At 46.8% G+C, this 12,474-nt stretch overlaps 1 protein-coding gene across 5 annotated transcripts; it reads right to left on the reverse strand.

The window, feature by feature from the left end:
• Window positions 1-2,032: 2,032 nt before the first annotated feature.
• Window positions 2,033-7,050, reverse strand: GJB1 (gap junction protein beta 1). 5 transcript variants are annotated; one of them, XM_072430497.1, is made up of 2 exons: window positions 6,894-7,050; window positions 2,033-3,126 (listed from the first exon to the last, which is right to left on the reverse strand). In XM_072430497.1, the coding sequence occupies exon 2, from the start codon at window positions 3,114-3,116 to the stop codon at window positions 2,325-2,327; it is 792 nt and encodes a 263-aa protein (XP_072286598.1). In that variant the 5' UTR covers window positions 3,117-3,126; window positions 6,894-7,050; the 3' UTR covers window positions 2,033-2,324. The 5 variants fall into 5 exon arrangements, with proteins under 5 accessions (XP_072286598.1, XP_072286600.1, XP_072286599.1 ...); XM_072430499.1 differs by lacking the exon at window positions 6,894-7,050 and adding an exon at window positions 6,581-6,723; XM_072430498.1 differs by lacking the exon at window positions 6,894-7,050 and adding an exon at window positions 6,542-6,698.
• Window positions 7,051-12,474: the final 5,424 nt, after the last annotated feature.

Consider the following 12,474-nt stretch of genomic DNA (forward strand, 5'->3'; position numbering starts at 1 on the left):
CCACCTATATCTGCCCTACCTTCCATTATACAACCCCACCCAATGTACCACCAACACCCAATGTACCACCATACAGCGTCACCTATATCTGCCCTACCTTCCATTATACAACCCCACCCATGTGTACCACCAACACCCAATGTACCCACCATACAGCCTTACTAAGTGTACCCACACACAATGTCACCGTACACACCAACATCTCACATCACCGTATGTCCCATCACTTCACGAAATGTTGCTTCATACAGCGTCACCCTACCAAATGCACCAACTCTCAATCTCACCATAAACACCAACATACGACCTTCCCAAATGTACCACCATACCACTTCACCAAATGCATTAACTTCACAACCTCTCCGTACAACATCAGCCCATGTACCCACACACAATCTCACTATATGCATCACTATGCAACCTCACTATACACAACAACATACAACATTGCCCTTCGTAACACTTCACCATACAATGTTACCATATATATCAACATAATATGTCACCAAATGCTTCGACATCACAACCTCACCATACCCACTACTACACAATGGTGTCAACCTCCGTACCACCATATCACATAACCATACACAATGACATTGTACCAAACCCCCATACAATATTACCCAATATACCAACACACAATGTCATCAAATGTACTCGCTGCCCACACAATATATAATATAACACCATACATACAACCATACTACATCACCCTATGTACCACAATATACAATGTTATCAAATATACCAACACAATATGTCACTAAATGCACGAACATCACAACCGCACCATACAACCTCACCAAATGTACCCACACATAATGTCACCATACACACCAACATAAAACCATGTCACCCTCCGTACCACCACAGGCACCCCACCACTCTAGGTACCGCCTGACTCCTGGTTGCCCACCTCAGTGGTGGCCCCATTCATGGTGATGAGTGGGTAGAGGCCTCATTAATACAGCACAACCCTAGGGGTGGAGGGTGACAGAAGAGGAGGATCTGGCAGGATATTAAGGAGGAGATAGGACCCCAGTAAAAGCCTATTTAGGGTCCCCTATGTATATTATGAACCTGTGCCCCCCCCAGTCATGTGACTCCTCTGATGGGCCCCTACTTGCTTACTTCTAGGGGGGCCCAGCTCCCAGTCTGACTCTAACGGGACGCAGAGAATTGGCAAAGGATCTTCTGGTCAGTTGGACAGATTGGCCAATAAAAGATAAAATTCATCTTTTGCTTCTCTAATATTCAGCATGCAGTAATTATTTTCTGCCACTAGGGGTCCTCAGTGCTTCAGGTTATCACTACAACAGCCTGGGCTCACTGTACTGCTGCACAAATGGTGCTCAAAGGGCAATAGGTGGGTGTGGTTTATTTCAGGGCAAGCCCCACCCCCTATCTAGAGAAAGGAAGAACCTGTAATGTGATTGGACAGAAGACCTGTGCAGTATATATTTGCATGCTGCATGGGGTGGGATGGGGTGGAAGGGGATTGGTGGTTGTTTTGTAAAATTCAAGTACCCAATTATTGTTGGTATCCGCATGTGAGAGTTGAAGGTGCAGAAATGTCCATGCAGTCCTAAGAATTGCAGAGCATTGCCATATGTCACAGGCAGGTGATGATCCCAGTATAGGAGTAGCAGCAGACTGGTAAGGTCATCCTTCTGCTCTCTCCCTCCTATCAGCATTTTCTTTGTCAGTGCACATGATTGGTTCCCAGCCCCCCGGTCAATCTAAGCTCTGCTGTACAGGGGCAGCTTAAAAAACACTGAATGATTTTTTGGCATGAATGGGTGTTTTTGGCTTTTTAGGGTTTTGGTGTCAGTGAACAGGGTCACAAACGGACAGGAGGTTTTAAAGATTTATTTTGCATTTCAAATCACATCATCAATATTAAAACATCAGAACGGTACAAATCCCCCCCAAATCCCCTCAAATCCCTCCAGTATGTCCCCTCCCTGCAGAAAAAAAATGGCACCTGCCCAGTCACACAAATACTCCCCCTCCCGCTCCCCCCCCCCCCCCTGTTACCAAAAAATACTGCACGAAGCACCTGTGAATGGTGGTCCCGCCCACAACTGGCAGACACTACAGACCATAAAGGGGCCAAAAGGGCGGAGCACAAGGGAACCTTAAACCCCCGCCATTATAATGATGACCAGTAGGGGGCGTCATCGCTTCTTGTGCAAATATTGCCATGTTAATTAGTCATGTGCCTGTCCCTCAGTCATTAGCTAGTCCACAGTTTGCCCTCCAGTCCACCACTGTATGACCGCGATCCCCCCATCTTAGTAGTCGGGGTGGTGTCCCCGGGTTTAGGAGGTGGCACAATGTTCTCCTTTCTCTTGGCCTCCTGGAGCCTTTTTGAGACTGTCCACGGAAAGCAGGGTGTTCATCTCGTTCTGCCGATGTTCGTGGCCCCGGTAGGAATCTTCGTGTCGGTGTCTCTTGCGGGTACAAGCCTTCCCGATGAGGAAGAAGAGCTCAGAAACGTTTAGGACGATGCAGATACCCGAGGTGGCCAACATGAAGATGGTGAAGATGGTCTTCTCTGTGGGACGAGACACAAAACAGTCCACGGTGTTGGGGCAGGGGTACTCGGAGCACTTGACCAATCGGATCATGGCATAACCGGGGTAGATGTGGTAGAAGAGATACATGAAGGCCACCTCGAAGATGATCCTGAAGAGGACGCTCAACGTGTAGGTCCACCACAGGGTGCCTGAGATTCGGATCTTCTGCTTCTTCACATCCGCCAGCTCTTTGGGGTCATCGTGGCCGGACATTCGTAGGAGTCTCTTCTCCTGGTGCTGGAGGTGGGCCACGTGCATGGCCACAAGAAGGGCTGGCGTGGACACGATGATCAGCTGTAGGGCCCACAGACGGATGTGAGAGATGGGGAAGAAATGGTCGTAGCAGACGCTGTTACATCCGGGCTGTTGGGTGTTGCAGGTGAATGACGACTTCTCATCGCCCCAAACGCTCTCGGCTGCCACAACCAGGACCATGATACGGAAGATGAAGACCACCGACAGCCAAATGCGGCCAATGCCCGTGGAATGGCGGTTCACGCCACTCAGAATGGCGTATAATCCGGCCCAATTCATGGTGGATCAGCTGCGGGGAAAGGAAAAAGACAAAATGAGACAACTGTGTCGGGAAATATTGGGGACACCAACAGAAACAGCAACAAAATCATTTCATGTGGACACAACACCTCCAAATGTGTGCAGCCCCCCGACTCTGGAAGGTACTAAACTCAATCATTGGTGGGCTGACCTTTCAGGTCTTCTGTTCTTTAGGGCCCCCAACAATATGGGGCACATTATGGCCTGGGATTGGGGCAGTGACCACGTGTTCCCCGTACTCTGAACATATACCATGTGGGGTTATCTGGTGTGTGACACTGAGCCCCACTGAGTCCTACAGAGTGTCAACCAACCAATCACCCAACTAACCAACCAATCACCCAATGAAATTACCAACCAATCACCCAACCAACAGACCAATCACCTAACTAACCAATCACCCAAAAACCCAACCAATCACACAATCACCCAACAAACCAACCAACCAATCACCTATCCAACTAATCACCCAACTAACCAACCAATCACCCAATTAACCAACCAATCAATCTCCCAACCAACCAATCACTCGACAAACCAATCAATCACCCAAGCAAACAATCACCCGACAAACCAACCAACCAATCACCCAACCAAGCAAGTATTTACCCAAGCAACCAATCACCCAACTAACCGACCAATCACCCAATCAATCCCCCAACCAACCCCAGAACCAAGCAATCAATCACTCGACAAACCCACCAATCATCCAACCAACCAATCACCAAACCAACCAATTAATTAATTACTCAACAAACCAATTACCCAACAACCAATTACCCAACAAACCATCCAATCACCCAACCAAAGACCAATCTGTGTCACTATTGTCATTAGTTGTTGGTGAATGAGCCCGGTCATTTATAACAATGAGATCTCCTTCCATTTGGATTTTTTTGGTGGTTTACAGAGGTACAGTGGTGCTTAAATTGCCCCTCAAGGGGTACAGAAGCTCCCCCCACCCGTCCTGGACCCCTGGACCATGCCCCCCCCCCTCCCTAGACTAATTTTAAAATATTTCAGAATATAAAATAAATCACAATTAAAGTAAGAAAAATATTTAAAAGGAAACTTCACATTACAAATGAGAAAATAAAAAATACCCAGAAGGTGGCAGCAATATAAACACCCAAATATACCCCCCTTCCCCCCCGACATAAATCCAACAATAAAGATTCCAACCACCGAAATCTCTGATGCCTGGCTACACAGCAGCATCTCACCACCCTATACCAGAGCGCAGCATATCACAGGTCACAGCACCATTTCCATCCCCCAGTCTCATCAGGTGATTATACAAAATAACATTCACATCCCAATAATAAAACACCCAGAAGCCGGGAGCCCTCCGTGGATCGGCTGCCACATGGATTGGTGACAACTTACCTCCTTAATTATTGTTGGCTGCAGCCTTGTCTCCGACCCGGCAGACTGATTATAGAATATTGGTAGCGTGGCTTCCTCGCCCCCTAACCACATTCCAGAGAGCAGAATTCGGCATCCTTTGCCCGCTCTCTGCCCTGTGATTAACCCGTGTGTCATATTAGCACATTGCCCGTCACTTTCTGTCTTTTCACTACAAATACATTGAAATCTGCCCCCTCCCCCCTCCCTCCACTACGCAGACCGCATGGAATGAAGAATCGCAGGTTTGCTGCAATTCATGTGAAATGTCACCCAGAAGCCGCGTCACAATGGGGACTCCACCGCAGCAAAATCTCACACAAACTTGTGTGATGGTGTCACCCTATAAATCATCATCCACCCCTATTATTCAACTCCGCCATGAGGGTCCCTCTCCAAGCACTTCCTGTTATACGGTGACAACGCTCTCACAATTGTGCGTTGTTACACTGAATTCCAATGGAGAATACAAGGGGGCAAATACTAAGCTATGACCCCGGGTTGTCACCGTCAGGATACTCCACAGGAGAAATGCCAGCCCTGGGGCACAGGAAGTGGGGGGGATCAACAGCACTAAGCGGGGACCAGGGAGGGAAATCGGTGACAACAAAGAATTGTTTTAAGCAGAGCAAACTAAATGTCATCCAGAAACTTTCCATCTACCAGTATATGAAAATAGGAACAAATCATGAAAGCAATTTGCCCCAATATATGGTCCTGGGGGAGGTTGTTACCCCAAGCTACTTTCCTCCCCAACCCCACCTCCTTAGGGTTAGAGGCTCAGTGCCCCAGTACCAGGTCCTGAATAGGAGTTGTTACCCCAAGCTACAATCAGATGCCCCCACTCTGACCACTCTCCTATTGTCTAATTACCCCATACCTGGTACTGATGAGGAGTTATTACCCCAAGCTATTCTCTTCTGCAATTATACCTCCGTAGGGTTGGAGGCTCAGTGCCCTAGTACTAGGTCCAGAAGGGGAGTTGTTACCCCAAGCTACTCCCAGAAAGGCACCTCTCCCCCCTCTTCTAGGGTTTGATTGCCCCCATAACTGGTGCTAATGAGGAGTTGTTACCCCAAGCTACATCCAGAAGATGCCCCCTCTCTGTCCCCTTTCTCTAATGTCTGATTGCCCCCATACCTGGTGATGAGGAGTTTTTAGCCCAAGCTACATCTAGAAAATCCCTCTGTCTGATTGCCCCTGCACCAGGTCCTAAAAAGGAATTATTACTCCAATCTACTGTCAGAAGATGCCCTCTCTCTGACCCCCCTTCTCCAAGGTCCAATTGCCCCCATATTTGGTCCTGAAGTGGAATTATTCCCCAAAGCTATCCTCAGATGCCCCTCTGCTCCCTCTACTAAGGTCTGATTGCCGCCATAACTGGTGTTAAATAAGAGTTGTTACCCCAAGCTACTCTCAGATGATGCCCCCTATCTGACCCCTTTCTCGAATGTCTGATTGCCGTCATACCTGGTGATGAGGAGTTTTTACCCCAAGCTACATCTAGAAGATCCCCCTCTCTGCCCCCTCTCCCATGGTCAGATTGCCCCATACCTGGAGCTGATGGAACATCATGTGAAAGTAGGTGACAATGACCCCTTTATGACCCCTTCTCCTAATGTCTGATTGCCCCCATACCTGGTGCTGATGGGACATCATGTGAAAGTAGCTTGGGGTGACAATGACCCCTTTACGACCCCTTCTCCTAATGTGTGATTGCCCCCATACCTGGCGCTGATGGGGAGTTGCCCCCTTCACTTGCTCCACAGTAGGTATCTCAGTGGCTTCCAGATGTTGGCGTCTCCTTGGTTTGGGAAGTCCTGGTCACCTCTCACATTCCTTCCCTTTCCTGCCAGCGGTCTCTCACCTTCAGACATTCATTGTGTTCTCTCTGCACACTTGGATCTCTGTGTCCCTCACTGGCTGTCACATTTTCTCCCTCTCCCCCTGTCACATTGACCCTACACAATGGCTCCTTTCTCGCTCTCGGTAACACGTACCATTCACTCTGCTCAGACTTCCGCCCACCGGACACTCACAATGCGTCTTTTTCCCCTGATGGGACAAGGGAGTCATATTCTAAGCAGCTCCCTCCATCCGTCCTTCTGTTTGCTGCCTCAGTGCTATGGTGGTCATTCCCCCCTCTTCCATTGGATGGGGGGGATGACAGTGACTTGGCTTTAGATCCCAGAGCGGATGTCGGACGAAGGAGTTGGCACCGACGCCAAGTGCCCGTGACACTGGTTGGCGTAACAAATTCATTTTAGCAATTCAATACAAATCACATGCTGGGTGAATGTGGCAGCCATAATCCCTCCAGAAGAACATCCAAGGAACTTCCAAGAATCTTACCTGAATTGTGGGGCTTCAATGGAGAAGAAGACCTGGGCAGACAGGTGCCCTTGGGGTATCGCACACTGCAAGGGTACAAGCAAATGTTGGCTTGCTCTGGTCCTGACTCTGCATTTATGCCCTGGACCTTTATACCCCTGGCTGTTAATTAATCCATTCTGAGGGGTACATTGGGTTATCTCATCTGTGTGTACTCAGTAAAAACAACAAAGAGGCGTGACTTGTGTGTTCGCCAATCAATATCAGACAGACACCCAACTCCACTGATTGCTGATTCCACCACAACATCTGATTAGATCCTGCCATTGCCTTACTCAGCACAGCAATCACCTCCATAAAGGCGAGTAAGAGCCCAACCATCGCAATGTGTAAATTGCATCATTTATTCCTCTGAAAAATGACTCACATTCATCAAATTCTTCATCCTAATAAAGGAAGTCATAGGGGCGTAACTCCATACAGAGTACAATGAATATACAATAGCACCAACATATTCCATAACGCTGTTCATGTGTCCAGGCAGTGTCCTCAGAGGAGCTCACACTCCTGCCATAGTCTCAAGTCAAATTTTAGGGGATGCTAATTACCCCAACAGAAATTTGTGGGAGAAAACTGGATTACATAGAGGAAACCTACAAAACACAGGGAGACCATACAAACTCCATGCAGATAGCGACCTGGCCAATTTTTAAACCAGGGTCCCCAATGCTGTAAGGCTAGAGAGCTTCTACTTAGCCACCATGCCCCAAATATACAAATACTTCTTAGGTCTCGTTCTGGTGTTTTGGGGACCAGAACCCCTCCGATGTACTGATGCCATTGGGTTTGGGCCAGGTTTAAACAACAGTTTCTAGAGCTCTCTAGATTGAATGATAAGCAAATGTGAGCCAAATGCATTGGAAGTGTTGTGAATACATTTGCAGTGCTTTCCTATTGACTTTTATGGTTTGGCAAATTGTAACGCCCAATAAATGTTGCAGGAAGAATATTGCCCATGTGTGCCAGAGGGGGGCGCAGGTTTCACAGGCAGCAGATTCATTGGTCAGTGGATTCCTGGGGTACCACGAGTTGATAGGACACCACCCAGGTATCTCCCATCCTGGCGTCTGCCCTACGGGAGATTATTTTCTCCTTTGGGTGCCACCATGTTGCCACTCACAAATGGTGAGGCCAGAATGGCAGCCAATCTCCCATCGGGTCTCACCCAATGGCTGCTCTCCCTTTAGGGTATTTATATCCCCAGCACCCTATACATAAATACATTTTCACCTCCCATGTGCACTTGGCTCAGAAGTTTGTACTTTCCAGTATTTTGATTCCACATTGATTACTCCATGAAATGATTCACTCCTGAGGAATGAATATTCTATGAGCCATAAAGTCTTTTCTATTGGAAATGTTTCCAGAAACTGATGCCAAATCTAAAGAACCCCGCCTGCCAGTTACTCCGTGCCAGTCTGCCCTGGAGGTGATTATTCCTCCATTGGGTGCCACCATGTTACCAATACTACAGCTTACAAAGGGTAAGGCAAGGATGGCAGCCAATCATTTGGTTTGCTTTGTGCATCATAAATAATGGACATTTTTGTATAATAAATCCTTTTTAGCTCTCTCCTATTGCAGTGCCGCTGATCTCTGCAACCCTTTACTTGCATTTTATGGCTGCATAATATTCCACATGGTGACAACAATGGGCCACACATGTGTCATATGTATTGAAGAGGCCACGTGTAGTTTTTGGTGGAATTCAGGGTGACAATAAAGGAGGACATTTGGGGGACAGGGTCAGAGAGTTGTCACTTCATAACTGGAACAAGGACCTTCATGGCAGGATCATCGGGGATTATTACAATAAAAGCTGCAGATTGATGCAAAATAATATTTGGAATAACATGAATGTGTTGAAGTTTCTTTGCCATTGCAGTGATTGGGGTGCCCAGTATTTGGGGTCTGGTTGGTATTTGATGATATCCCTGGGTAGTACATATGATCCAGTGGTGCCCCCCCATTCGGAGGTGTGGTGGTACGTGTGGTGCAGAAGGTTTATTGTCAGGGTCCGGTCAATGCTTCCTTATCTGGCTGTGTGTTTGCAGGATTAGAATGGACAATAGATGGGTGAGGTGGATGATTGGATGGGGGGGGAGGTTGGAGAATGTTTAGTACATATTAACAGTCTATTAACAGCTTGGACTTTGCCCCCATTCCTACTGACTGCCCACTGCACACAGAGAAGAGGGCAAAGGGCAGGAAGGACTGGGCATCCAACACAAGGAGCCTGGGGGGGGGTCCCACTGACCATAAACATGTGATGTGTATATTCTTTACAGATATATTGATTTTTATATAATACAAGAAAATAATAATAATAATATTCCCCCATGATCAGATACAGAAATAAATCGCAATGTCTGCACTAATCTCTGATTCTCATCTTTACTTCTCATTAAACCTACAATATCATTTATAATATTGTCAGCAGAGGATGTTCTCCTTATCATTATAATACAACCAAATTATATAGAAAAGAAACATTTTTTTGGTTTTTGTGGTCTCTGCCCTTCAATTGGAACTAATATTGCACCAGGTTGGGCTTTATTATAGAAGGGGCATCACCTGTCTCTTTCTATAATAATGCGTCTCACCTGGCTGATCACTGTCCCAGCTGCCAAAATCTGCTGAGCTGCTTATGCACAATGTTGGGTGTCAGGGCCATTCCAGGCCATTCTGAATGAACTCCCCTGTGCCTATGTGGGCGCTATGTCCTCAGCGCCTGGCCAGGATGGCTGAAGATTGGACAAGAAGAAGAGAGAAGATGGAGCGCTTGTGACAGAACGGCGATAGGTGAGTATCTCTTGGGTTTAGTTCTGATTTAATAGGTTTGATTTATCAAAGCTCTCCAAGGCTGGAGAGGATACACTTTTATCAGTGAAGCTGGGTGATCCAGCAAACCTGGAATGAATCTGGTCCAGGATCCAAAACATTTGCTATCAAACAGCAAATGATTTAGGAAATCTATTCCAGGTTTGCTGGATCACTCAGCTTCACTGATAAAGGTGTATCCTCTCCAGCCTTGGAGAGCTTTCATAATCCTGTGTAATGCCAGGACTAACATACACTATGTTTAGATTGTAAGCTCTGTGGGTCAGGATCCTCTGCTCCTCCTGTGTCATTGTACTTGTCTATTACGCAGGTTTATCATCTGCAACCTTTCTATATTGTACATCGCGGCATCATATGTTGGTGATTTATAAAGGTTCATAATAACAATACTATTTATATACTTTGATAGTTCAATAGATATTTCCATAGAATTATGAAGTCACAAGAATTTCTACTGATCTCCAACAAATATAACAGATTGGATAGGTCGGTGGTCATCTTAGGCAGCGCACACACATTTAATTTTGGTTGCAAGAAATCATCTTTTCAGGGGCAAAAGAGTGAACGATGAATGAATGAGTGATGAATATACAGCCCCATTCTGTTCTATGCAGACGGAAAGGGGAGAATGAGTAAGCGGCACCCCGCTGTGCTCGCCTCTATTGACTTTTTTATCATTCTCTATTGGTTGCTCATGGAGTCGTCAGGGCCAAACCATGAACGATGTCTGATGACCGCTGTTCACATGTCAGATTCTCGCCCGAGATAAGTGCGATCGATCTTTATCGGGCGAGAATCATCTGACGAGTGCCCATCACCTGAGTTATAAATATGTCATGTGTATTATTACACAGAACAAACTGATGGAGTTTCAGGTAAAGTGCTGAGTATAAAACAACCTCTGGGTAATCCTCAGCATCGCAATCATAAACAAGCAGGCTGATCACTCCTCACTTGGATTTGGGTTGTCACCCAGCCAATAAATGTTGGATTTGTTGCCAATGTTATGAATAGTAAGGAGTCACCGTGCTGGTTCCGGCCCGGCACTGTCCCGGTGACGCAGTGCCATCCAGTTACACAGAGGGTGCGACGAGGGATGTGGTGCCCAATGATAGGGTGATATGAGCACCGGCGTACAATAGAACAGGGAGAGTGTCAGCCATGAAACTTGTCATGAGCCCAGGGTGTGGAGTATTTGGGAATGGAGGAGCTCTGATAACGCAATGCTGATTTAATGAGTTGGGAGGTAATTGGTCAAGGCTGCAGCTATCTGTGTGTGGGTGACACCAATTGTCACAATATACAATCTATATAAGAACCAATGTACACAGGTTAAATAAATCTGCAGCTTTCATTTAAACTATCCCTGGTGATCCTGCCATGAAAGTCTTGGCTCAGGCACCCCCTGTTATAGGGTGACACAATTATATATATCTGAAGCAATATACACAGGAGGTGACCCCACACATGGTAATGGCATTGCCAAGTTTTTTAAATCTGCAGCTTGCATTGGTGATCCTGCCATGAAAGTCTTGGTTCAGGCATCCAGGTATAGGGTGACAACATTGTGCCCCTGCGCTGACACCCTATAGGCTTCTGATGGAGACTACAAGTGGACATTTCAGCACGCTTTACACAGGCACGGTCCACGGTTGTCACCAACTGGAAACTCTTTACTGCTGTGCTGCAATATAATACGGACATACCCCGGAGGTAAGTCTTAGCTATAGGTGGAGGCTAATAAGCCCCCTAAACAAAATCCTAATATCACAGTTATTGTCCTGTGGGAGGGGTGGTTTGGTTGCCTCACTGGCCCATTCCTGCATTTTCTTTGGATTCTGCCAAATATAAGGTATGGGTCAGGATATCAGCATTATATGAGATTTATCTAATTATTGCTTAGAAAAATCCTAAAATACAGTTATACCTTTAAATTCCCGCCCTCACCTGTGGTGCTCTGTGCTAGCAGAGCTGAGTAACGGCCACACCCCTCATCACAGCCACACCTACAAATCACCAGCCACACCCCTCATCACCAGTGCCCTGGCACAGACCTGTAGTAGTAAAGAAGAAGGGGGCGTGTCTGACCAGGTGTGCTGGATATCAAGGTGCACAGGGCTAGGAGGGCATTCCTGATGCCCATTGGCCAGCATAGACATATTTTACCCCCCCCCCCCTCCCCTGACCCCGCACAACACATCAGCTTTAGAAAGAACATTTCTTATTAGTTCATAGTTGAGGTGAAAACAACCCCATCACAACATTCCAGCACTGTGAGCAGCCATCACATGGGGATTGGTTATAATATAATCAGATTTCTGATGAAATGCCGGAGGATTGGCCTGCAGAGATTTCCTGGTGCTGATCTGTGGCTGGAGCAAACAATCAGCATTGCCAGTAAAATAAAATCAATAAAATGTGTCAGCATGCTCAGCAATGAGGAATATTCTGCAAGGTTTGTGAAAGGCCAATCAGAATGGAAGATGAGGAGTACTATATCAGGTGACTTCCTGTGCCTAGGCACTCCTATGTCCTCATATCTGTAAATCAGGTGACTTCATGTGCCTAGGCACTCCTCATCTGTACCCTCATAGCTCTATATCAGGTGACTTCCTGTGCCTAGGCATTCCTGTCCTGTGCCTAGGCACTCCTCATCTGTACCCTCATAGCTCTATATCAGGTGACTTCCTGTGCCTAGGCA

This window comes from Pyxicephalus adspersus, chromosome Z (assembly GCF_032062135.1).
Source record: "Pyxicephalus adspersus chromosome Z, UCB_Pads_2.0, whole genome shotgun sequence".
In the NCBI taxonomy this organism is placed as follows: domain Eukaryota; kingdom Metazoa; phylum Chordata; class Amphibia; order Anura; family Pyxicephalidae; genus Pyxicephalus; species Pyxicephalus adspersus.

Bases quoted from the DNA above. Each gene is read 5' to 3' on its own strand.
- GJB1 (XM_072430497.1), bottom strand. From the start codon at position 3,116: ATGAATTGGGCCGGATTATACGCCATTCTGAGTGGCGTGAACCGCCAT.